This window comes from Euphorbia lathyris, chromosome 8, assembly GCF_963576675.1.
Source record: "Euphorbia lathyris chromosome 8, ddEupLath1.1, whole genome shotgun sequence".
In the NCBI taxonomy this organism is placed as follows: Eukaryota; Viridiplantae; Streptophyta; class Magnoliopsida; order Malpighiales; family Euphorbiaceae; genus Euphorbia; species Euphorbia lathyris.
The window spans coordinates 32,763,387-32,789,717 of NC_088917.1; the positions used below are offsets into that span (position 1 = coordinate 32,763,387).

The 26,331-nt window shown below is 34.7% G+C and overlaps 2 protein-coding genes across 4 annotated transcripts; one reads left to right on the plus strand and one right to left on the minus strand.

Annotated features, from left to right (window-relative positions):
- The first annotated feature begins 7,011 nt into the window (after nt 1-7,011).
- Nucleotides 7,012-10,535, plus strand: LOC136201948 (uncharacterized). 3 transcript variants are annotated; one of them, XM_065992338.1, is made up of 5 exons: nt 7,012-7,178; nt 7,617-7,755; nt 9,096-9,299; nt 9,664-9,898; nt 10,299-10,535. In XM_065992338.1, the coding sequence occupies exons 3-4, from the start codon at nt 9,114-9,116 to the stop codon at nt 9,856-9,858; spliced, it is 381 nt and encodes a 126-aa protein (XP_065848410.1). In that variant the 5' UTR covers nt 7,012-7,178; nt 7,617-7,755; nt 9,096-9,113; the 3' UTR covers nt 9,859-9,898; nt 10,299-10,535. The 3 variants fall into 3 exon arrangements, with proteins under 3 accessions (XP_065848410.1, XP_065848409.1, XP_065848411.1); XM_065992337.1 differs by lacking the exon at nt 10,299-10,535 and having other exon boundaries at nt 7,013-7,178; nt 9,664-10,006; XM_065992339.1 differs by lacking the exon at nt 10,299-10,535 and having other exon boundaries at nt 7,013-7,178; nt 7,625-7,755; nt 9,664-10,006.
- An 8,400-nt stretch (nt 10,536-18,935) lies between these two features.
- Nucleotides 18,936-23,939, minus strand: LOC136203404 (indole-3-glycerol phosphate synthase, chloroplastic-like). Its single transcript, XM_065994551.1, has 11 exons — nt 23,676-23,939; nt 23,226-23,368; nt 22,872-23,132; nt 22,614-22,790; nt 21,003-21,077; nt 20,789-20,833; nt 20,516-20,680; nt 19,860-19,938; nt 19,663-19,745; nt 19,506-19,574; nt 18,936-19,346 (listed from the first exon to the last, which is right to left on the minus strand). The coding sequence occupies exons 2-11, from the start codon at nt 23,358-23,360 to the stop codon at nt 19,254-19,256; spliced, it is 1,182 nt and encodes a 393-aa protein (XP_065850623.1). The 5' UTR covers nt 23,361-23,368; nt 23,676-23,939; the 3' UTR covers nt 18,936-19,253.
- Nucleotides 23,940-26,331: the final 2,392 nt, after the last annotated feature.

Here is a 26,331-nt window from a genome sequence, read left to right on the forward strand (position 1 = left end):
GAGTTGGTTCTTACTGTCCGGGTTTGGCCAGACCCCTCTCTCTCTCCGCCCTTTTATATATAAATTTTTTTCATATTATTAATTTTGAAAATGGATGATGGAAAAAACATAGGGCGTTGACCAGTAGTAGTAATTAATTAATTAAAATAAATAAATAAGAATGAATGGATATATTAGGGAATGCATGGTGGGACACCCAAATTGAGAAAATGATAGAATTTGTGACTTTTCTTCTACTCCAAGCGTCGCCAAATCAAATCCCCCTTTTTCTATTTTTCTGATTTCTTGTTATAATTAGATAGCTCAACTTACTTTTGTTGCCTTGTTATTTTCTTTTTTACATCTAAGGTACCATCATTTCCCTTTTTTGCATTGAAAATAAATACCACTACTTAATTAGCTCAATTATCAAAATTCAAAACTTCCTATCTACAATTTTGATTTATTTCATCTACCTTTCCTACACCCAAATTATTAATTAATTGTCTTCTACTGCCTTATCCTTTCCCAATCTAGAAAATTTTGAACAATTAAGACAATGTGTAACTATATATTAATTCATTATTTATTTGTCTCATATATGCCTACATAAGTTATTGCATTATATATTCAAATGTCAATTTTTATTACAAATTGCAATTTTCATGGTCCTTCCACAACTAATTGTTAGGTGGATCTAATGTTTCACTCACATGCTTAATTAATTATCAAATGTGATTTTGGTTAGGGAAATATGAAATTTGCATCATCTCATATTAGACATAATTATTACATAGGATTTAAGTCATTATTGCAAACAACAATACAATCTAGGTTTAATTCTATTTGAGCAATTTGGAAGCAATGCTTTACCATTATTAGTATTAATGTAATGCCACTTTAACTAAGGATCATATTTGAGTTTCGTGATTATCTGGATTCTACATAAGCGTGTTTGAGATGAAAATGAGATTTAAAAATTACATATGACGAGTACGAGTATATTTTTGGGTATCTGCTACTCATTTTGTTTTTGGTAAGGAAAGAAAGAAAAAACAAAACAAAACAAACCGAAACAACCTAACCCGGGATTAGCCTAGGGAAGCTAACCCCCACTACATCCTCTAAAAGGAGAGAAGACAAGAAATCAGGAGGAGAAGAGAAGGTTGTAACTCCCAACATCCTCTCATGGCCCTCTGCCGCCAGACGATCTGCCACTCTGTTCTGTCCTTTGAAAATATGGCTGAAGTTGATAGACTCAAAGGAAGAGCACATCCTCATGATACCTTTGGTTAAGTTTTGTCTATTTAAACAAATAGCAGTATCATCATAGATCATTTTGACAGCTTCAAGGTTGTCAGATTCCACTGTCACTTTCTTCAACCCCAGACTCCTAGCCAGCTTAAGACCAGAGAAGATCCCCCAAAGCTCTGAGAAAAGGAGGAGCCCATACCCAGGTTCTGCGTGAACCCAAAATCCAAACACCACCATCATCTCTCAGAAACCACCAGCAGCAATTCTATTGTCCTTAGGGCAGGAGCCATCAGTATTTAATTTCACCACCCCTTCACTAGGCCTAAACCAACCCAAGAGGTGAACAACCTTCTTCTGGATAGGTCTAACAAGGGGGTCTTCTTTAAAGCTATCAGCATTAGTATAGAATTTTTTAGAGAAGAACTCAATTAAATTAGGGATAAACACAATCTCTCCCCTAAAAATCTCAGAATTCCTCCAATTCCACAGCTGGTGACAGGCAATTGCAAAAATAATGTCACCATACTCAAGTTTGGCCAACAACTTCCCACAAACACCATCTGCAAACCAATCAAGATCAGAATGGGAAAAGAAAGCAGGTAACATCTGGTTTGGGATAATTTTCCTCCACACCTCATTACTCCTGGGGCAATCTCTAAGAGCATGGCAAATAGTTTCTTCTTGCCCTCTGCATCTACTACACTCACCCGACTCCACCAAATGACGCCTTTTTCTATCTGTATTAATAAGTAGTCTATTTTTAACACCAAGCCATAAGAAGCTCCTAATACGGTAAGGAACTTTTAAGGCCCAAATATTCTTCCACAACTTGGGGTGAGGAGTCTCCAAACCTTGAAAAAAGGCCTCACAAGCTGATTTACAAGAATAAGCCCCGTTGTTTGTTAAATACCAACAGTGACTATCTTTGTCTTCCTCCTTGCTACTAACTTTGACTCCTCTAATTTTGAGGACCATTTCCAGATTGGGGAAAGAGTCAAACCTCGACCAAATCTAATCCACCCTATCAGCAATTCTCCAATTCTGGATATCTAAAGGTGGCATGGACACACAAACCTCCAATAAAGGCTTATTGCCGATCCAAATATCATTCCAAAAGCTAATTGTTTTACCATTACCCACATCCCAGCCAATCCCAGAGCAAAACTTTGAAAACACAGCACTAAGGCCTTTCCAAAGGAATGAACAATTAATAACCCTCTCTTTGGGACCCCCAAAGATCTTATCCTTTCTATATTTACCACACAATAACTGAACCCAAAGAGAAGATGGAAGTTGCCACATCCTCCACAGAAGCTTCATTAATAACACTTTATTGTTATCTCTAGCTTTCCTAATTCCCAGTCCTCCCATGTTTTTAGGCTGGCAGACCTTATTCTAGGGAACAAGGTGGATTTTCTTCCCCTCCACAGAGTCTCCCCACAGGAACCGACGATTGATTTTATCCAGATCATTAAGAACAGGCTCCGGCAAATGACAAGCTTGCATAACATGATTAGGAGCCGCACAATTGACTGACTAGGTCAGAGTAAGGCGGCCCGCCAGAGAAAGAGTTTTAGCTTTCCAAATAGCACATTTCCTATTGGTTTTATCAATCGTCTCTTTAAAGGAAGCTTTAGAAACTCTATCACTATGGAGGGGAATCCCCAGATACTTACCCAAAGAATTTGTCAAGGGTATACCAGAAATTTCACTCAACCTTTTGCAAACTCTTTGATTCATATTTTTAGAACACAACATCCTGGATTTTTGGATATTAAGCTTTTGGCCGGAAGCAGAGCAGAAACAGTTAAGGATATCCATAATCACACCAATTTGCTCCTCATTGCCTTCCAAAAAGATCATAACATCGTCAGTGAAGAACAAATGAGTAACCTGAGGACAAAACTTGTTGATGGACACCGGATGGAATTTCCCATTTTTAGCTGCTTCTTGGATAAGGTGAGTCAACCTCTCCATAGCAATCGCAAATAAGAACGGACTCATAGGGTCCCCTTGACGGATACCCCGAGAAGGGGTGAACTCCTCTGACATATCCCCATTAATCAAAACTTGAAACACGGGCGAGGAAATGCAGACCTCAATTAAACTCCTCCATTTATCCGGAATCCCTGCTCTCTTCAGACTATCAAGAAGAAAACTCCAGTTAAGGCGATCATAAGCTTTTTCCAGATCCAATTTTAGGGCCACAATACCTCTCTTTCCCTTTTTGATTTTCATAGAATGGACCATCTCTTGGGCAATAACCACATTATCCATCATCTATCTCCTAGGAACAAAACTACCTTGATTCTGGCTGATAATTTCAGGAAGAATACACCAGAGTCTGTTGGCCATAATTTTAGTAATAGCCTTATAAAACACATTACAAAGGCTAATAGGCCTCATTTGAAGGAACGAAGACGGCTTCTCAACTTTGGGGATCAGAACAAGAAGGGTTTTGTTCACCAGCCTAACATCCTCAGACCCATTAAACACCCCTTTAATAAAACTATAAATGCCCTCTTTATCTGCTACTCATTGTATCTACTAATTTATCTCATAAAAATTTCAATATATTAGTGGTTGGATAACATATAACTTCAATTAGCTTTTAACTATTGAGCTAATTCACACTTTATTGTTTATTTTTAGATCTGATCCAACTTATGAGTTGACTTATGACTTGATTTCCTTGGTTGCTTGTTGATCTACACTGGCGTGGGCCCCATGGATACCTATGATGCAAAAGTTAGTAATCAAGGAGAGTATAAAAGATGATATTTTTACATAACGAAGAGACAAAAAATAAAGATTACCTATTTATAAGGTTCCATTCGTAAAAATACCATCCCATCCATTAGCTAGACAGTGGGACAGTTTCTGTTGTGGGATTCTCCTTCATTTGTAGGTCTTTTAGAGTAGAATGAACATTAAAAAGCGGATTTGGATCTTTATTTAAACTCGGCCAGAAATATTTATATTTGCATGTTTACAAATATTATTTAGGGTTAATTATAAGTAGATATCCCGTGGTTACACGGATTTGCAGATGGGTACCTGTGATGTTTTTCTTTACAAACACAACCATGTGGTTTGCAAAATTTTATATTTTTTTACTTCGCAAAATTTGACAGATAACGACTTTAAAATGAAAATTTTCAAGAATTAAAGTTGTTTAATATCATATTTACTATGGAACAATATTTTTTATTTTTCAAAATCATCATTTTTGGATTTCTCTCTCTAAACATAAACTTTCTCTTCCATAAAAAACAACATCTAAATAATCTCAAACCTAAAAATTTGAAGAATTAAAGTCGTTTAAAATATCATTAACTCTTGAAATTTTTTATTTCGAGATCGTTATCGGCCAAATTCTGACAAAGTAAACCTAAATGTAAATTTTTACAACCCACATGGTTCCATTTGTAAAAAAAAAATATGCCATTGGTATCCATCCGCAAATCAGTAAAGCCACTAACATTTATATGTAATTAACCCTATTATTTAATCATTGTTAAAGTTAAACAGGTGAAAAAAAATGGAAAAATGTTAATAAATATATTCGCTAACTTAATGAAATTAGTTTCAGCATGTACTTTACGTTGTTCAATTTATTTTTACATTATCATAATATATAACTCGCTAATTTGTATCTCGTATCTTTTACTCTTTTGTATATTGATGAATGCATATTAAAGAAATGAGAGAAGAAACAAGAAAAAATCTTGGAAAGAAATCACTGAATCTAAAGATATATCGTTGACACTTAGGATTAGAACAATGTAAGAGTTGCTGAGAAAATCAGAATTGATTTTAGTGATAATGAGTCGCTATATCCACGAATTACTACTGACCCTAATCTTAAACAAGAAACTATTATGCCATAGGCGAATGCTTTAATCATTAAGTTGTTAGGCCGGAATTTGGGATATGTGCTCTCAATCTTCCTTCTCATATTGCATTAATGGGTGTTTTAAGAGGTGTTAGTCGTTTGGAAACCTCCAGAGTCAGGTTGGCTGAAAGTTAATTATGACGGGACGAGCAAGGGTAACTCATGCTATGCTTCCACGATTGGTTTGACACATGATGAGTAGGGGGTTGGTTAGGTGGTTTTGCTTGCAACGTAGGTACTTGTTTTGTTGCTCTCGTTGAACTCTTAAGGGTCTAATATAGCTTAAAGCTGGCTTAGAAGAAGGGGATCTGTAGAATTATTATGGAGATTAATTCTCAAATTGTGGTTAGCCTTCTTTCTGACAAGGAGCAACCCTCACATCGATATTATTGGTTTATTAATAGGTGCAAGACTCTATTGAAGCAGTGTTAATGTCATAATCATTCATATATTCTGATAAGGTAATCAAACAGCTGACTGAATGACAAACTACATAGAAACTTTAACTTTGAATCATCACGAGTGCGTTATGCGGCTTGAAGGCCTATAGGATCTCCTCCATGCTAATACATGTGAGATTGGTACCCTATTGTGTTCGTGTTTAGTTTTTTTTTTTCTCTTTGTTTTGTCTTCGAGGCTTAACCCTTCCTTTTTAGCAAAAAAAAAAAAAAAAAAAAAAAAAAAAAAATCAAAATTAAAGTATATTTGATGATTGGTCGTTATTGATGAATTTCATATTATATTATTTAGAATTTTACGTGTTTTAATTAATTAATTTCTTTTTTTTTTTTTTTGCATGTTTTCTCCAATTTGTGGAATATTAAGTTTTTATACGTTTTTATTAAATTTATGATTTATTTTTATTATTTAGTTTGCATATTTAATGTTACGAATACTGAAATTAGATTTTTCATTGATTTAAAGCCCAATTATGAAGGCTCGGATTAAAAAGTATTTGTGCATGACAAGATTTTTTTAGCTCCTAAACTTATAAGATTTCAAGAATTGAGCTCCTAAAAATAATTTTTAACTTTTTTCAAGAAATAATTAATATCGTTGATAACTTGTTACCCGATCTTGGTTATGTATCCAAACCGTGATACTGAACTGGTGTCATGTTAAGCCTACAAAATAATATGCTGGTCAGACGAGGCTGGCGTACGATAAACCTGCTCCGATGCCTACGTCAGTTTGTGATTTAGGACCGAATGAAAGGGTATTGACTAGTTTAGAGATAGTAATTAATGAACCGAACCTTGTGTATATACTTATGTATTTATAGTGTTTGTTTAAGTTTAAGGTTATCATCTTCTTTGGGAATCCTTACGGAGTTAGGATTTTTGATCCCTTAAGGAGTCCGAGCCCTGGGAGGAATCCTTTATCTCGTAGGATTTTAGAAGATCCTTTGAGACGCTGAGGTTAGAACCGTGTGGGCTATGATGGGCTGCCGCTCGTTGGGCTTAGGTCGTATCGGACATGTTGAAGTGAGTCTGGAGCCGTTCTTAGACACGCTTGGACCCTTATTATGCTTTGGGCTTGGATCGCAATGAGAATAGTGATGACGTCACAAATGTGATATCATTTATGCTGACATCAGATGTCTCCCATCACCTAGTCATTAAGACATTCTTCTAGGATCCTGTAATAAACCTTTTGTAAAAGGGGTATTTTGTTCCAAGCCATTATTCTTCCGGAGATCCTTTTCTACCCATACTGAGTGATTAATTAACTACATTTTAAGTAAGTCTCGAAACTATCGAGACATTTTAAGAAAATTGAAGGTTTATTAAGATACTTTGAAAGTTAAGGGGTCAATTGAACTTTTTGAATAAGTTAAGGGTCAAATGATATATTAAGCCAAAACAAAATGACAGAACCCTAAATCTAAAGCAGACAAAATCGACCTCTTCCAGCACTCTTCTCCTTCTTCCCTTGCTCATCTTCGATCGCCGGTGCCTGTGATTCTCTGAGCCCGTCTGGATTTCTAACGCCTCGGGTTCTTGGCTTATTCCCCTGCTCTTCTCCTTCTTCCCTTGCTCGTTAATTTCAGGTTCGACTCTTTCTCCTCCTTCCCTTCATTTTCTCATTTCTTTGGTAATTATTTTGACATTGAAAAAAAAAATTAGCTATTATCTATTTTGTTTAAATTTTAATTATATTGTGTTGTGTTTCTGGATATTGTGATGGAACTGTTTCTGCATATTGTGTTGTAATTATATTGTGTTAACTATGAACTATTCGTTTCCAGTTTATTGTCCTTTATTAATTAAGTAGATTGTAGTCCAGGGTTCTTTAATTTTTCAGTTCACAGTGAGGGGCGAATTTTTGTGTTGGTTATGTACATGTGCAGTAGAATGTCTCCTTCAATTCCTCTAGATATCCAACCAAATGCTTCTCAATGACTTCAATAGACAGAGCTAACTAGAGATAATGTGGTAATGTAATTTATAAAAATAATTATAAATTAATCAACATTGCTTCTTACTAGAGTCGCAGTCGCCATTCTCCAATTCTTGGTTCGCAGTCGGATCGGAGTCGCCGTCACCGTTCCCCAATCCTCAGTCTATTTTCATCTCCGTCCTTGTTCAGCCCTGCTTCTGTTCTGTCCTCTCGATTCCGAAGTAAAGGTAAGCTACTGTTCTTCTTTTACTATGCTCACTCCCTATTAAATTTCTTCTTGTTATAAGGAAGAGGGCGAGCCTTGGCGCAACGGTAAAACGTTGTTGTCGTGTGACCAGAGGTCACGGGTTCGAGTCTTAGGAGCGGCCTCTTGCCAATTAAATTGGCAAGGGAAGGCTTGCCCCCAATACACCCTTGTGGTGGGACCCCTCCCCGGACCCTCGCTCAGCGGGGACGCGTAATGCGACCGGGCTGCCCTTTTATAAGGAAGAGCAAAACATTTTAGTAGCTATGTTATTTTATCGATTTGCCAAATTGCCACATATTTTCTATCTGCAATTTTGTGTTACTGTATTTTGCTTCATATAAAACAACTAAATTTCCTGCACATTGTTGTCTTTATTTTTGCTATACAGTCTTTGGTTACTCTATTTATTGTTCCATAGATTTGCATCAACTGTTCCTTGCCTGTTATTTGTCTCACAGATCGGTGATAATTTTCTGTTTCTATTTTTGTAAAAACTAATAAGGATTTTGTTTTAGGATGAAAGTATTCTTGCATATTAGGAATACAAAGTTTTAGACTTCGAGACATTGATGCAATTGTTTATGTGGTAGAAACTTCCACTTACCTATACTTTGTTACATTGTTGAAGTAGTAAACAAAGGCTAATGGAAACTTTGGTTTTCAAACAGAAACCAAATTTAATTTGGTAGAATCCATTTCAAATTGTATGCAAATTGCAGTGCAATACCCTTCAAAGCTTGAATTCACTGTTCTGTTTATATTTCTCAAATTCTAAATAATATTTGTTCTGTTTGTGCTTAACTGGTAAAGTGTTGATTCACTTCTATCTCTCTGTTCTCCATCACTTCATTTGCAGTATCAATTAGAAATCAGAATACTATTCCTAGCAAATGAAACTTAGTCTTGAACATAGCTATGGTAATATCACCTTTTTTTTTAATCAGTTTTTAGGCTTAAAGGTATTCAATCTACTGACATTTTTTATTGGGAATTTGTAATCGTTCAATTTATGTCGCTTTTGATTGTTTTGCTACTTGGGTTGGGATATTTTATGTAGAAAGATTAAATTCTGTTTTTTTTTTATTATTATTTTTGTTCTTTGCAAATGTTGTTTTGATCTAGAACTTATAATAATGAATGTCTGTTATTTACTTGAAGCTGAACTGAGAAATTGACGTTAAGTTAAAATCCTCATTTGGTTGTATTAATGGAATTCAGTTTTCAGTTATGGTTACAGCTTGATTTAGATGAGTAATTGTGTTTTTATTTAGCATTTGAGATTAAGAGGAAGTGATTTTGTAATTGGTTTTGATTGGGTAGCTAAAATAGTCAAGAAAGATGAACAAGAAGGAGATATTTAAACTAGCCAAAGGGTTTCGGGGAAGAGCAAAAAACTGCATTAGGATAGCAAGAGAGAGAGTGGAGAAGGCGTTACAGTACTCCTACAGGGATCGTCGCAATAAGAAGCGAGACATGCGCTCCCTTTGGATCCAACGCATTAATGCAGGCACCCGTCAACACGGTGTAAGTTTGTCATTGCTGTTTTCTTAATTTTACCCAAGATATTAGTTTTTTTACTGTCTTAAATGTTTTTACATTAGCTTGCTAAGGATCAGGTACTCAACTTTTTTAACTCTACATTGGTATCATGTGAGACTGTCTTGATTTAGATTGATATGCTTGATTTAGAACTATAGACAAGGGACCAAGAGCATTTAAATCAAAATTATACTATGTTTATAACAAGTGTGTGTTTGCAATGAATTAGTGCATGTTTGAATAACTTTGGGGATGAGAATTGTTTTAGTTCTAATTGATGAATGTGGATGTTTTTGATGACTTGCTGACAAATTCTTTTCCTTCGGGGTATGTTCATTCTTTTTACCAGGTTAACTATGGTAATTTCATGCATGGACTGATGAAGGAGAACATTCAGCTAAACAGAAAAGTTTTGTCAGAGATATCTATGCATGAACCATATAGTTTCAAGGCCCTGGTTGACATATCTCGTGATGCCTTCCCCGGAAACAAAAACGTGGTGCTTCCTTCCAGGAAGGTCGAGAGCATTTCATTGAATGTATAATTGTTAATGCTGATTCCCATCCTTTTCAAATGTCTTACAGGTATCGTCCAAAATAATCCCCCGAATAGTAGGATTTATAATATTTTAGTTGTTATTGCTATTATTGACATGACTTGCAATTAAGAATTCAATATCACATTATTATTGACATGACTTGCAATTACACATTCAATATCACATTAACTAATCACAAACGATCTTTTAGTTGAGATTTATAACAAAAATAACTCAGCTAGTTATTTATTTATGATATGCGCGCATCAGTAATGAAGTAATGTATAGTTGATCTTGATTGCTAGAGGTATAATGCATCATATGCTATAATATCCTTGCCCAGAAAAAAGAGAGTCAAGTCCTTAAAATGTATAGTATAAAACTAAACTTTACCCAAAGATAATAAAATTTTAACACTTCTTTTTGTTGTTAAATTAACTAAACAGGTGATGAAGTTCTGGTTCTAATACCCAACATTTATTTCTGAGAAGAATATAAGGTTTCCAGCAAAAATTATATTTTGCTTTTTGCACTTCTCTAACTTTTTTATTTGGTTATGTAATAGTCCTTAACTAAAAAATCTGTTAGGTGTATTTTAGACTCTGTTCTGTCAACTGATATGTCATCATCAACATGAGATGAAATTTTCATAATTTATGTTGAGCTAAATAATTTAGTAGTCAGTGACTAGAATATCCAAAAATTACAAATGTAGAGGCTAATTGATATTAAATCTAAATACAAAGACTTCATGAATAAAAATTTAGACAAATACAATGAATGGTAATATATGGTGTTGTGGAAGATTTTAATTTGGATTGATGAGGATTACACATAAGTTAGTTGGATTAAACTGTAGAAAGTTGGTATGGGAAACTTCCAAAAAAAGTATTGTTTCAGTTCGGCCCGCAACTTAAAGTATGGCTTGATGTTTAACCAGTCTTTATAAGTAATGAGTATGCATATTTGGTGGTTGGTTGAAAGTAAATAAGGACCCAGATGTAGATTTCGCACAAGGATATGGATGGTCTAATCAATCAACAAAATAGTGCATTGCATCAATGTTTTTATCTTCTCTTTTATTTCTTTCGAAGCTGGCATTGTTTAGCCAATTAACTATGTACACCCCCAAGTTTTCAAACTAAATGGGAGATATAAGGATATGGGTATCTAATTTTTATGCTAAATTTTCAACAGGGTTCGCTGATGAGATGCAAATTGTAATTTATGAGTAATAAATTGATTTTTTAAAGTGTTTTTACATAAAAAAAAATAAAAATAAAAATAAAGTCTTATTTAAAGTTTTTATAGAATTTTCGGCGTTTTCTTACAATCAGTGGATCCTCAAGCCCTTACAAAAGTCTTCTGAATCCGTCCTATCTAGGACTATTATGATCTGATTGAGATTTAAAATTTATACATTTAAAAATTAACTAGAACTGTTCAACTTTGTTCTGATTGGACGGTTTAGTTCAGATAGCTCTCACTTAGGAGTGAGTATGGTCCGGTTCGGTCTAAAAACCGAACCAAACTGAACTGGAGCGAACCAAATCACCTCTATTTTTAGGATCAAATCAAACCAAATTATAATTTGGTTTGGTCTGGGTCGAATCGAATTATTTTGGTCCGGTCCGGTTTGGTTCATGTTTGGACTAAACAAAGCACTAGAGATCTATAACTACTTGTACCTTCACTAACTAAACAATTATATAAAGAAAATAATCATATAATTAGTTTTTCTTTTGTATATATAATTAGTTGAGAGAAAAAACATGTTTAATTGTTTTTTCTTTTCTATATATAATTAGTTAATTAATTTAAAATCTTAAAATTAAGAGTAGTACATATTGTATTTCGGTTTGGTTTTGTTCGGTTTTGGACCGGACCAAACCGAACTGAACCAAAAAACAAACTAGCTTAAAAATTAGGACCGAATCAAACTAAAATATAATTTGATCCGGTTTGGTTCGGTTTTTTCGGTCTTTGGATTTTCGGTTTGGTTTTGCTCACCCCTATTCTCACTAATACTTCAATTAAAAAAATAAAATTTGTGTAGAAAAAGAAGTGTAGTTTGCTTCTTTTTTTTTTTTTTTTTTATAACAAGAACTCTTATTAAAAACAACAATCCAAGGTTACAACCGAAACAAGAAAACTAGGCACTTCTTCTATCAAAATATTTGGTTCAGAAAGCATAGCTCCCCACTTAGCAAGTTCATGAGCCACCTTATTAGCATTCCTATTAACAAAAGAAAAATGAATATGTTGAAACTCCTTCCCTATATCCACAATATCTTGCACAATGAATTTAAGCTCTGCCGATACCTCAATTTTCCCCAGTATTGAATTAACAACGTTTTTTGCATCAGATTCAACAAATAACTCCATAAAACCAGCATCCTTTGCAATTCTTAGACAATCCCTAATTGCAATTGCTTCCGCACCAGCAACCGAAAGACAAGCACCCATCGGAAAACCAGCAGACAACATAATTTCTCCATTATCATTCCGAATAACAGCTCCGGCACCACAACGCACTCCATTCAAGCCAAACGACGCATCCACATTTAGTTTCATCCTTCCAACTGGTGGCAGTACCCACCTATCCATCCCTACACTTATTCTTTCCCCTCCCGCCACTTCCACAACCTGCTCCGAACCCGTCCATTCACTTAGCAGACCCACAGCTCTCTTTGCTGTACTAATGTCATTTAGAACCTCCACATTATGACGGCGCTGATTCCTGTCATGCCATAATAGCCACAAAAACACAGCAAAAAACCTTACCTCCTTATTAGACAGTGAATTAAACACATTCACAATCCAATCACAAGCATTATGTCCTTGGATTTTATCAACACGACCCCCATACGGAAAATTCCTCCATTGTTCCTTAGCTTTTATGCATCTTTTAAAAACATGTTCCTCGGTTTCCATAATTTCACCGCATCCGCGACAGGTCGTATCCACTTCAACATGTCTTTTAATTAAATTGGCCAAGCAAGGCAAGGCAAGAAGTGTAGTTTGCTATTAGACCAACTTATTAATGACTTATTTATTCATGAACAATAGAATATATATATATATATATATATATATAATTCCAATACTTTTTAGAGTATCATTTATTTTTCAATAATTATTATAAAAAATATTTTTTTTTATTTTTTAAATATTAATAAAATTCAATTACTATTTTAATCGGATAAACCCTACTAGGATTCGATTAGCATTTTAATAAATCTTCAAAAAAAATTAATAAATTACAGAATTTAAATTGAATTATAAAGTATATATCATACTATTTTATTTTATTTATATATGAATGATAATAATAAATTTTTAATTAAAAATGTATATTAATAAATTTTAAAACTGTAGTTGAATTATGTGAAGAAAACAATTATTCTCCTTAAAGTAGAACTGTTGATTTTTATAAACGTAATTGTGACGCGGCCTTTTTTGTGAAATCAAAAGTTGGTTCATTCGCTATAATTGTCTGGGATTGTAATGGTTTAGTCTCAGTGTCGGAAGGAGGTCTTATTGGGCCTACTCGGTGTTTCATCGGGATTGTGGGTTCAATTCAATTGTGGTAGCTTCCGACTCGGCCTCTGCAATTCAAATAATTAAAGGTGATTTAGCATTGTCAAGCTGGTTGGGGGTCATTGCTAGTGGCATTCTTAAGATAACCCATACTTCTATATTAATTGAGTTCGTGCACGAAAGACGACAAGTGAATATTACTGCTCATATCTTAGCTGCTTGGGCACGATCTCTTGCTCATAAGGAAATTTTAATTGAAGATTTCCCTTTCTGCGTTTCTTCTTATGTTCAAAATTTTAATCGAAGATCTCTCTTGTTCAGAATGATGTATTATAGTTTGTTCGTAATATATGGTTTAATTAAAAAAAATGTCTTTTACAAATTTTGACTTTAAGTATTCTTTTAGCTGTTAAGAATTTTAAAAAATATATTTTATTTATTAACTCATAGCATAGATATTCCAAAAAAAAAAGGAAGCACAATATATTTTGTGATATTTCCCAAATTTAAAAAAAAAAAATCCTTAATTGGAAATTGTATATTTTGGATGTAAATTATAAAACTCGATTCAATTAAATTCTTTTTTTGTAAAATATTTGGAAAGAATAATTTTGAAATGATAATTTCATCTGAAAAATACACTCACTAAATAAATAAATAATATCTGTTGTGATGTCTCCAAGCATTAGCATTAAGCATACAGTTTGGACCAAAATTTGAAGTGAAATTAAGCCCCACCTTTAAATTCATAGAAAATCTAAAAAAGACTTTAGCCCGTAAATTAATCTTGAAACATTTATTTGGGTTCATCAATTTCATCTATATGACATTTTATTCAAGAACTTTACCTAAACATCAAAAGGATTATTATTCCTAAAATACTAAATACAAACATGATTTTTTAAATATAAAAAAAAGACCAAAATTTCTAATATACCATTTTTCAAATATATTTCTAAAACATCGAATATTATATAAACACGGAGTAAAAAAAGGGAAAAAATACCAAAAATAGTTTTTTTAAAAATTATGTGAAGTTTTATTAACTTAAATTAGATGAAAGAATATTGCTAAGAAATGGTGGTGGACATGCTCATTCATCCCGAACAAACACGAAATTGACCGTCTTTGCTAGAGTAAGGACAGCCGAATTCGTTGAACGCTTAATAAATGAGATAGAGCACAACTCTAAATCTCGTAATAAATGAATACAATCAGAAATAATGTGAACTAAATACGAATGACCTTCTAAACCCATTTGAATTGTCTTGACTATGACGAGACAATTTGACTGAATTTGAATTTTCTCATTGGGGCGATGCATCTTAATCCAATTTAAACTTCTTTGATAGTCATGACCTCGGCTAGCTGAGGACTGAGATTTTCTTGAAAAGCTCTCATCTTAGCTAGAATGCATTCTCCAGAGTGATTACTTGATGATGTCATAGATGGAAAAAGAACTTTTGATGCAAGAATTGAAAAGAAAAGAATAAACTTGTCAAAAGACAAGACAAAACCAAACTTGTCAGATGACAAGACTCATATCCGCTGAACAGCAACGGAGATGAAAGAACTCTAAATTTCCTTTTTTAATCAACATTGTTTAACTTATCTTCTTCTATATTGAACATTCCTCTGTTTTTCTCCTATCTTCATGCTGCTTCAGCAAACAGTAGAAGAGCGTGTAACTTAAAAACTAAAGCTTGTCTTTTTGTTTTGTTTTTATTTTATTTTATAAATTAACCCCCTTATTATCTAATTATCACAAGCAAATCTCAAAACAAAAATAAAAAATTAAACTCACCATCTCTCTTCTCTCTTCCTTTTCAATCCCTCTCTTTTTCACATCTCTTTAAATGGTGAGGAAATTGAAATTTTAAGTTTTCCCCCTCCGATTTTGGGTTTTTTTTCCCCGAACTGACATTTGAACTAAAAAAGATGTCTGAAGTGTGCGGGTTGATAGCCTACCCTGACGTCGTTTCGTAGTTAGATAAGATATTTGTAATGCTACTACATTCAACAATAGTGGCTTTGAAAAACGAAAAAACTATCATCAGTAAACAGCATATGAGATACCGTAGAGGCCCTTTTAGCAATAGTCATGTAACTTACCATCCACCTCTACTTTGTAGATCAACTTGGAGAGTACCTCAGCATACAGAATAAACAAGGGAAAAGAGGGTCCCTTGACGAAGGCCCATACCCTTAATAGGCCTTACAAAATCTCCATTCACAAAAATAGAATACTCAACAGTAGTGCCACTAAGCAAAATCCACTGAATGCAACAATCATAAAAATCCATTTTGACTAACACAGCCTGTAGAAAACCCCAACCGACTCAGTCATACGCCTACCTAATATCTATCTTAAGAGCTACCTCGCCAACATAGCCTTTGTTCTTGCGTTTCATAAAGTGGTGTGACTCAAAAGCAACCTGAATATTATCCACAATAGAGCGACCCGGGACAAAAACAGACTGATTCTCAAAAATAATATCAGGTAACACATTTTTTAGCTTATTGGCTAAAACCTTAGCAATTATTTTGTAAAGAACATTACATAATTCGATGGGTCTCAGGTCCTTCATATGTTCAGAGTTGTCTACTTTAGGGATTAGAACTAGGATAGTTCCATTAAGGTTAGCATGAAATTCTTTTCGTGTAAGATAACCATTACATGCATTAAACACATCCATAGCAATTATATCCCAAAAGTGTTGGAAAAAACCTGGGTTTAGACCATCAGGACTAGGAGACTTATCAGCATGCATTTGGAACACTGCTACTTTAAACTCATCATACACAAAAGAGCAACTAGCATGGTATTCATCTCATTAGTGATGACTCTAGACAGGATATCAACAGTGTCATATCAATTACCAATCGAGGGAGCAAATAAATTTATGAAATAGTGACTCATCACACAGCCAATGTCAGAATTAGTCTCCCAAAGGTTGCCAGAGTCATCCCGAAGTCGATAGATGTGATTTTTGTGCTTCCTCGCCTTGACACAAACATGAAAGAACTTCAAGTTATGATCGCCATCTGCCAACCAAAACACTTTGGCCCACTGCTACCAATAGATTGATTCGGTCTCAAGAAGGACGTTTAGTCTCTGGTTTGCCTGAAAAACTTACTGATCACGACCCTCTCAAATTTATCCTGAAGCATGTCGATCTTGGACTTACAATCCGCAATCTCCCTACGAAACCGTTGATTAAAAGCCTAACCCCATTGCCCCATATTACTAGCGCAAGCCGCTAGCTTGATCGTGAAGTTGATCTTGCTGCCAATTAACCAGCAATTGCGCATCATTGCTTTGAAACCCTCCTCTTTCAGCCAAGCTGATTTGAAACGAAACTGTCTATTACGGTCAAATGGTACCATGCGCACATGTTCAAGAAACAAAGGCGAGTGATCGGAGTAAGCTGAGACGAGCAGGGACAATTTATACTCTGTGAACCGACTGCACCAAGAGGGAGAGGCCAGTTCCATGTCCAGTTTCTCACGTACCCAATAACTTGTCCCTCAGCTCCTCTCCCATGTAAACGTACCTTCTCGCATCACTAGACCAGTTAACGAGTTTGTTGACACGGCTTCATTAAACTTCTCCATAAGAGAATTCGGATAGAAAGGCCCCTCAAGCTTTTCATGCTGAGAAAGAATACAATTGAAATCCCCTATAATTAGTAATGGAAGAATAGAAGAGGAACAAATCGAGTTCAGGAGAGCCCAGGACTCCGTATGCTTACCCATGTCTGCGAAACCATAAAAACCCACAAATCTCCAATCCTCATGAATTGTATCATGAATTTAAGCCTCAATGTGATGACTAGAGAAAGACTGGATGGACATAGTATCATTATCCTTCCAAGGGAGGATAAACCTCCACTTCTACCACTGCAATCAACTGAAAAACAACCTGGAAACTGATTGACGACTTAAAAACTCCACATGACTTCTTGACACCAAAGTTTCCATAAGAAAGATAATATTAGGTTTGTTGGATTTTAACAACTCCCCCTAAAGATCTAACTGATCAGGGATTGACTAAGCCCCTATAGTTCCAGCTTAAGCAATTCATTGTGCTCGGCGGACCTGATCATCAGGCCTCACCGATTCAATTGGAGATGAAGAAACTAAATTCGTGTTAAACTGTCTCAGTCCCCCTTTTTTTCTTTTGTTATCATCCACCAGTTCCAGGTCCTCATCTTCATTGTCTAGGATCATGTTCTCATTATTGGATTGCAGTCCATCAACAAAGCCTTGGCCCTCTTGTGGCCCTTTGACTTTTGCTGTAGTTGGGCTCTAAACAACCTGGACTGCCTCCCTAATACCCAGAGAAATTGTTTTCGAAGTTGTTATCACTTCCTGGCCTATAGGAGTTTTGAATCCCCACATCCCACTTCCCTCACCCGCTAGACTGTGAATACCACCGGGATCTCTCAACCATTTTGTCGTCGTATGTTTCCGGCTCCTCCGCACTAGAGCCTTGAAGCACTCCCCCACTCCTTCGTCCCTTATGCTAGCGCAAACTAAGAAAGCCTTTCGCAGAACCTATCTGTATGCCCCAATATACCACAGATATAACAGAAATTGCCAAGCCTCTCATACTTGAACTTTACGAAGGACCACTCATTTTGGGACTTTAATTTTCTTGAACCGTTTTAACGGTTTACGCACGTCAACCAACACCCTTATACGCATGAACTGACACCTCATACCCATATTATTCTTCAATTAATACTCTTAAAAAGTACCAATGAAATCTGTTTGCCTACGACTGCTGACGTCAATCCTACTAGCAAGTCATATACTTGAAGCCAGAATGCAACGAAATTCAATCCAACCTCACCCGGGGATGACTCTTTCTTCCATTCCTGCATAACCAATATGTGCTTATCAAAGTACACTAGCCCCCCACAACCACTCTATCTCGATCCACCTCATGGAAAAATTCGAATACAAATAAGTTAGGTTCAAACTCATATATCGCAACTCCTCTTCCTAGCTTCCACAAAGTAGCCATGCAATTTCTCATAGCAAGGATATTTATCGGCCTATCTGTCAAGAATCTACTAACTAGAGACAGACTAGAATTATGCGCTATAAGATTAGTGAAGGAGCCACTCAAATCCAATTCCTCATGTTCACCATCAACGATAGAAAGATTTTCAAGATCTTTCTCCATTGTGTGGCACAAAACCAAGAGGAAAGAATAAAGTAGGAGCAAGACCGCGAAGAAAAACGAATTTATAGAAAACGAAAACCAAGAAGCTAGCAAGAGAATACAGCACAGGGCGACGAAAAAGCAACCAAGAACTCTCACAAACGGACAAATGGAGAGACTGCCACACTCACGATTCTAATCGGAGACTTAAAATCAAAATAATATTTATCATTCTTTTTAAGTGTCCCTTTTATTCATAACTGAGCAACTAAGGGGACCTATTATTTATCAACTTTCGCTTAACAAAACATGTAACAGTTACATCTCCAAAATGAAATTTTATATCTCTAAGAATTATTAAACAAATTAACTATATTATCTACTAAAAATGAGACATTAAATATAAAAATTTAAATAGTATTTTTACATCTAAAAAGACTTAGCATTTTTTAAATAAAAACATTTTTTCTATGTATTGTAAAAGTTGCAAGGGATTTCTCCATCAAAAGAGATGATATTGTATATAATCCATATATGTATTTCTATAATTTTGTTTATATATAAAGGATCTACATTTCATATCTCACCTAGGGTCTCAAATTGTCATGAGCCGGCCTGCAACCTTCCATTCATTTCACTCTATGACAGTCACACTTGGCTCTAAATATCTTTACCAAAAACCCGCTTACCTTTACCAAACTTGACTCGAAATATCTTTACCAAAAAGTCCGCTTATTCCCTTCCCGGGATTACTTTGTTTTACGATCGACTCCCCGACCAAAACCTGCAGTAAAAACACAACAGCTTAGACATTTTCTACACATTGTCAATTCATCATTGAGGAAGGACATGTATTTTGGCCTCATAATAGGTATGCAATGTTTTCTATTAGACAACATGAGCAGCATCTAGCATTTTAACATTTTGTATTCGTGGAGCTTACAGCTTTAACACCAGCTTCTTGAACATAAGCAATATCCTCTGGAGTAAATAGCCCAGATTCCCCAACAACCTGGAAAAATAAAACCCTTTATGAGATCATTCGCAGGAGAACACCATTTTAGTGAAATACCAATCCAATCCCGAAGAGAAACACTTACTATTATGTCCTTCTGTCGGATAAGTTCACCACGCTCTCCCTCAAGAAGTTTCTTTGTGATACCGATATCAACTTCAAATGTCTCTGGGAGCAATTAGAAGTAAACGAAGGTAACTCATATAGTTAGTTGGCTCGTAATCAAACTTGCATAACAGGAAAAAAAAAAAAGGTCGATTCACTTGAGCTGAAAATGCTTACCGAGGTTACGATTGTTGATACCAATTAATTGAATCCCCTCTATTCCAAGAACACGATCCATTTCCCTCTCATCATGAACCTATGATAAAATAACAGAATCAATATCAAAGTGATCTACAACATAAACAAAGATGAGGAAAAAAAAACTTGTCTTACTTAAGTTCAAATGGTAATGGCAGAAGAAACAAAAGATAATTGGTAGAAATCATGAATTGAGATGACATTTCTTGCAATTAATTGCTAGTGCAAGTGTCAATTTCCACACAGAAAATCACCATTGTTCAGATGATAATTTAGATTGTGATATTTCATATTTAATTTGACATGTTAAGTTGTTATGGAAAAAAAATTCACAACTCTTATATCTCAATTTATTTTCTACAACAGTGGAATCTGGGTTTAGACAATCTTTAAAATCTTACGAGTTCAATTAACAGAAAATAAATTGGCAGAGAGTACAAGTGACCAAAGAAGCATTATCTTCTAGATTTGATTCATCATGGTGTTTTATCCGAGGTTATAGATATTGTTGCTGTCAAAAAGCATGCAATTAAAAATAACAATGATTTTTTACATCAAGAAACGTATGTACCTCTGAAATTCCTTTTCTTTAATTAACAAATAAAGAGATTGAATGATGGAAAAACAAGTAATACCTCGACGAGTGCTGTCAAACCAAGAATTTTGCAGATCTTAACCATGTATTTGATGTCAAGATCAGGCAAAACAGCAGCAATTAAAAGAATCGCATCTGCACCTTTAGTTCTAGCATAGTAGATCTGCCATGCATCTATAACAAATTCTTTGCACAATAGAGGGCACTGCATGAATTGGAATCATAAGATACTTGCCAAGTTGCCATCAATAAAGAAAGCATGTGGAACAGATTGACTATACACGCCTATATGACAATTACAAACTTGGCATACCTTCACTCCAGCTTTCCTTATCGCCTCTAGATTCTCAAAGCTCCCCTTAATTTATAAAGCAGACACAAGAGAAAGGATGTTACCAAGTTGAACTTGCTACAACAATTACATATTCTAGAAAACAAAACAGAACAGAAAAAAAAAAAAAAGAAAAAAAAGAAGTATACAATCCACGAGTGAGATGGAGAATGTTGAAAAAATCTGGTTCACTTACCTTAAAAAACTTTTCATCAGTCAAAACACTGAGACATGCAGCACCACCTTTCTCATAAGAACGGGCGATCTCTACCTAAGATGAGAAAGATTCAGATCCATGATGGGATATTATAACGATTCACAAGGATGAAACAAGAACAAACAATTACCATGCAGCTGAAGCCAAATGGTAAAAAATGCCTAACTCCAAGTGCATAATTTCAGGTTTACAACACTTGGTTGCAAAGAGGCAGAACAAAAATTAAACAAATCAATCGCACCCATAGATATATCATATATGTGAGCATGCAAATTTCGTACTTGTAAAATATAGCCCCAAAGGTTATTCATATAAATCCTTACTTCTCACTATATATATATATATATATATTTCTATACTTGTAGATTATAGCCCTGAAAGTTATTCAAACTCTAAGAGCAAAACTAGGAGTATGGAGCCAAGTTAAAGATAAAAGCATTTACACATTTCAGCAAAGCATAATGAAAATTACTGTATGAATTCATACGTCCGGAAAATCCCATTTCCAGAAAGTTCTAGCAGAAACTTTTTGTGAGCTTCAATCAGCTGGCTTTAACAATCTACTCTCAACAGCTAGAAACGACCCAGAATTATTAAATCACCTAGGTAGATATAAAGGAGACATCAACCAACTGACTTGCCAAGATAAAATGGCAAGAAGAAACAAGCCAATCAACTAAGGAAGCATATCGAAGGCAAACAGCTGAATATGCAAAGAGAATTTATCTCGACAAACTTATGCATATTTTTATAAACATTAACTTGCACCATGTTCAAGTAATCATAAAACATCATAATATCAGGTTATGCAGACAATGGCCCTGTTTGGCAAATAGCTGATTACATTAGCTTGATTACCTTTTTTGTTAGCTGATTGTGTAAACTTGTTTTGTAAAACTTAGCTGATTGTTAATAGTTGTTTGTGTAAAATGGCAAATAAAGACGTGGTAAAAGAATTTATTTGGGGTTAAATGATAGTAATTAGGGGTAAAAATGTGCAATAAGCTAATTGAAAAGGCTCATAGAATGATTTTTTTTCAAAATTAGCTTTTTGGATCCAATAAGCTCTTTCAAACCTATCTTCACCAAACACCGCTATTAGAGGGTTGACCAGTCAAAACCTCTAAAGTGACTCAAACCTCTAATTTTACCCCTTACAGGTTTGAATCACTTTAGAGGTTTTGACTGGTCAAACCTCTAATAGCGGTGTTTGGCGAAGAGAGGTTTGAAAGAGCTTGCTGGATCCAAAAAGCTAATTTTGAAAAAACTCATTCTATAAGCTTTTTCAATTAGCTTATTGCTCCATCTCTTTTGAAGGACATTTTTACCCCTAATTATTATCCTTTAACCTCAAATAAATGTTTTATCATGTCCTTATCTGTCATTTATTAGCAATCAACTAAGTTTTAGCAAACAAATATACACAATCAGCTAATCAAATCAGCTAACCAAATCAGCTAGTCAAATCAGCTAACCAAAAAGTTAATCCGCTGACAGCTATTTGCCAAACAGGGCACTTTACCAATCAGGGCCAATATCATAGAAAACTAAAACCTATAAAAAAAAATGAAGATAAAGGGACATATTTACTGGATCAAAGTCCTCCCTGAGAATTCCCCTACTTGGAGAAGCCTTCTTCACTTCTGCAATCAAACCTGGAACTCCAGTTCGAATATAAGCTTCCTTAAGAGCTCCAATAAAATCTCTGGCAGGAGGAGCATTGTCTAGAGAATTCTTCATCGCAAAGAGAGGCCTTCTCTGTTTTAACTGGGAAAAAAACCACCATTAGACTACACCCAACTCTGGATCAAAATTGAAAGAAGAAAAAAAAAATTGAGAAGAAATTACTTGAGAGACTTCAACGTCCTTGTGCCATATGATTTCCTCAAGAATATTATTGGGAGTGTTTCCCTCATTTTGTATGCGAAATTCGAAAGGTCCCACATAGTGCAAAGGCGGCCCTGTCGACGGCTTCCTCCTAATTCTAATTCCCTGGCTATAAGCCACCTCATTTTGTAGCATATCCACTTCCCATTCCTTCACTTTCAGAACATCTACCTCCTCCTCAACCACTTTTGGAACTGCGGTGGAATCCTCCTTGGTCTCCGACTACAAAATAGGACCATTTTATATCTATCAGTTATCGAAAATCCATTATTTCATACCCAATTTTTCAATCAATCAGAATCTTTTCAAGCTCACCTGTTGAGCTCGAATTGGGCCAACAGAGAGACGCTTCCCTCCGTACAGGTTCATTGAGCGCTTAGTTGAGAAGTTGGGAGTCTGATAGAGAGACGGAGTGGGACAGAAGGCCCTCGGTGAAACCAATCCCTGCATTTTCCGAACTGCATTTTGCACAAAAACCCCTTATGGCCTTAGGTTGTATAACGGCACAGTAATAAATCTGCTAGTTCTAATTCAATAGAAATGATAGCAAGTAAAACAATAACATCTCAAATATCAATGACAGAAATCATTGAAGAAGTGCAACATACATCTACCAAACCATTCTTGTATAGAATGCATACTTTTGAATCAGAGCATAGCAACAACATTCCAGGACAAGAGTACAAAAACATGACACAGAGAAAAGAAGTAGAGAAGCCCAAACAAATTGACAGAGAATCATAAGCAAGAAGAAGAATTACATACCTTCTTGATTGGTATAAATTGATCGGCGACGGCGAGAAATGGAAGGAGGGAGGGAGGCACGAGTGAAGTGGATTGTGTAGAATCGTATTCGAGTCTTGGCTTCCGAAACCGCGTGAAATTGAAACTTGGAAGCAGAGGAGAGGAGAGGGAAGAACTGAACTCTGTATGAAGTGAATGGAATGAACGGCTGGAGCTCGACAATGGAATGGAAGGCAGACAGGGTAAAAAGTTAAAAACCTAATCACTTCTGTTATGTTTGATTATGGTAATAAAATCAAAGACTAAATAATTTATTTAGTCCTCCTCACCTAACACAGTTCAATTATTCTATTTTCAAAAACATATTTCAAATTGATGGGTTATCCTTTTGTCACTGTATTGTTCCTTTTATTTTATTTTATTTTATTTTATTTTATTTTATTTTTAGATTTTTAATTATTATATTCTAATTTTCGAATTTAGAGCATCTCCAAGAGACTCTTAGTTCACTCTCTAAAAATAATATAAATAATTGACTCTTAGTGATTTAAGAGTGACTAATACATATTAGGGTTGGGCACAGTTCGGTCCAAGTCGGGGATTCATGAATCTCCAGTATTAGATTGAAATTCGGAGATTAATAAAAGGAAATCTCCAGGATTTGATTGAAAGAATAAATCTCCAGAATTGAATTGCCCCTAAATTCCAGTCCAGTCCAGTTCGGGGATTCGGAGATTCGGTTCCGGTCCAATCCAATATAATTTTTCAGTGATTCGGATAAATATCTAATAGTTTAGGTCCTAAAAAATAAATTAAAAATTTAATTTACAAGATAATAAAATATAAAATTTTATTATCTTACAAACTTGAAATAAATGATATTTTTTTAGGAAGTAAACAACATTCATTAAAAGTTACAGTAGACAACAAGGCTAAAAAAAACCCACAAAATCAAAGTATTAAAAGTTACGGTAGACAACAATGCTAAAAAACCCACAAAATCAAAGTTACAAAATAACAAATCCATAAAAACAAACAACCTTTAATTCAAAAAAAAGGCAACACTTCATTAGCAAGATCTCTCTAATCATCATCCCAATTTGTAATTGAATCTTCTTAACACAACAAATTCCTTGTTTTCCAAAGCAAATGCAGTAAAAGCCAAACATCAACCTAAACATATAAAATTTACCATATTAGTGAATCAATAAATGTTAAATTAATTAGCTTTCACTTCAATAAAATTAATCAACACACTAGCAAAAAGTAAAAGGAAAAAAATATGCTTACCAAAGTGCATTTGATTCGGTTAAAAAAACCTTATATATCCGATTGAAATATGGATAAAAGAGATGATGCAATTTCAGGATCAGAACTAATTTCTACAAATTAAATAACATTTATATAGTTAGTATTCATAAACATTTAATTAAAATAAAACTATGAAATATGATTGCTAAGTAAATATTACCGTCTTCAATAGCTTCAAGATCTTCAACTTCTTCTTCATGCTTGAAAGCTTGAGTTGAAGTTTTCAACCAATCTTGACAATAAATCAAAACCGCAGCTGTAGCATGAGTTAAAGAACTCCTAAATTGATCCAAAGTTCTACCACTTGTGCTAAACGTAGATTCATAAGCCACAGTTGAGAATTGAATTGCAAAAATATCTTTTACAACTTTGGATAAAGCAGGATATCACATACCAAGTGAAGAAAATTTTCATAATTGATTTTCCATGAGAGGAAGCTTCTGTGAATTAATTAAGAACTATATCTAATACCCTAACATATAAAACTTCAAATCTACACAATGTACACAACACGGAGTTTAGAAATTGAATTATAAAAGTTCAGAGTTTAGAAAACTTACCAGAGTTTAGATCGGTAAAAGGTGGAGGTGGCGTTGTGCAAGGTGGAGGTGGCGGTGTGCGAGATGGTAGCGGCGATGGAGTGCAGTGAAGAGAATGGGTAAAAGAAGCACGCGATTCTATTTTATAAAATGTTTAAAAATTTTAATATTTAAAACTTCTAATATTTGTTACTTAATTAAATGGTTAACAAGAAGTAGAATTTGTTTAGATGGTTAAGACGATTAACAATGTTCCATTTGGTTAAGTGTTTGATTCTCCATGTTTACATTTTAGGTAAATATTTTTTATTTCATTTTATAAACGGGAATTAATCGGGATAATTTTTATGACTATATAATAATGTTATACCTTATTAATAAATTATAAAACTATATTATTGTAATTAGTTTACCAAACCTTACAAAATATATAACTATATATTATATAATATTTCTCTTTATATAAAGTTAATGTATGAAACATAAATTTATTATTGCTAAACTTTCGGTTATTTCAGTTCGGTCCAATCCAATCCAATCCAATCCGGTTATCAGTCCGATCCTGGATAAATTTCGGTCCAGTTCGGTGACGAAAAGTCAACGGTCCAATCCAATTCGGTTCTCCAAAAAAAGTCAACGGTCCGATCCAATTCCAGAGTTTTTTCCTCGGATATTCGGTCTGGTCCAGTATCTCCAGGATCCACGCTCAGCCCTAATACATATCATCTCCAACAATACTCTCTGTATTCACTCTTTATTTATTAATTTATTATTAAAGTTATTAAGTATTGTTATATTAACCAAAAGTGAAAGGAGAGAGACTCTTC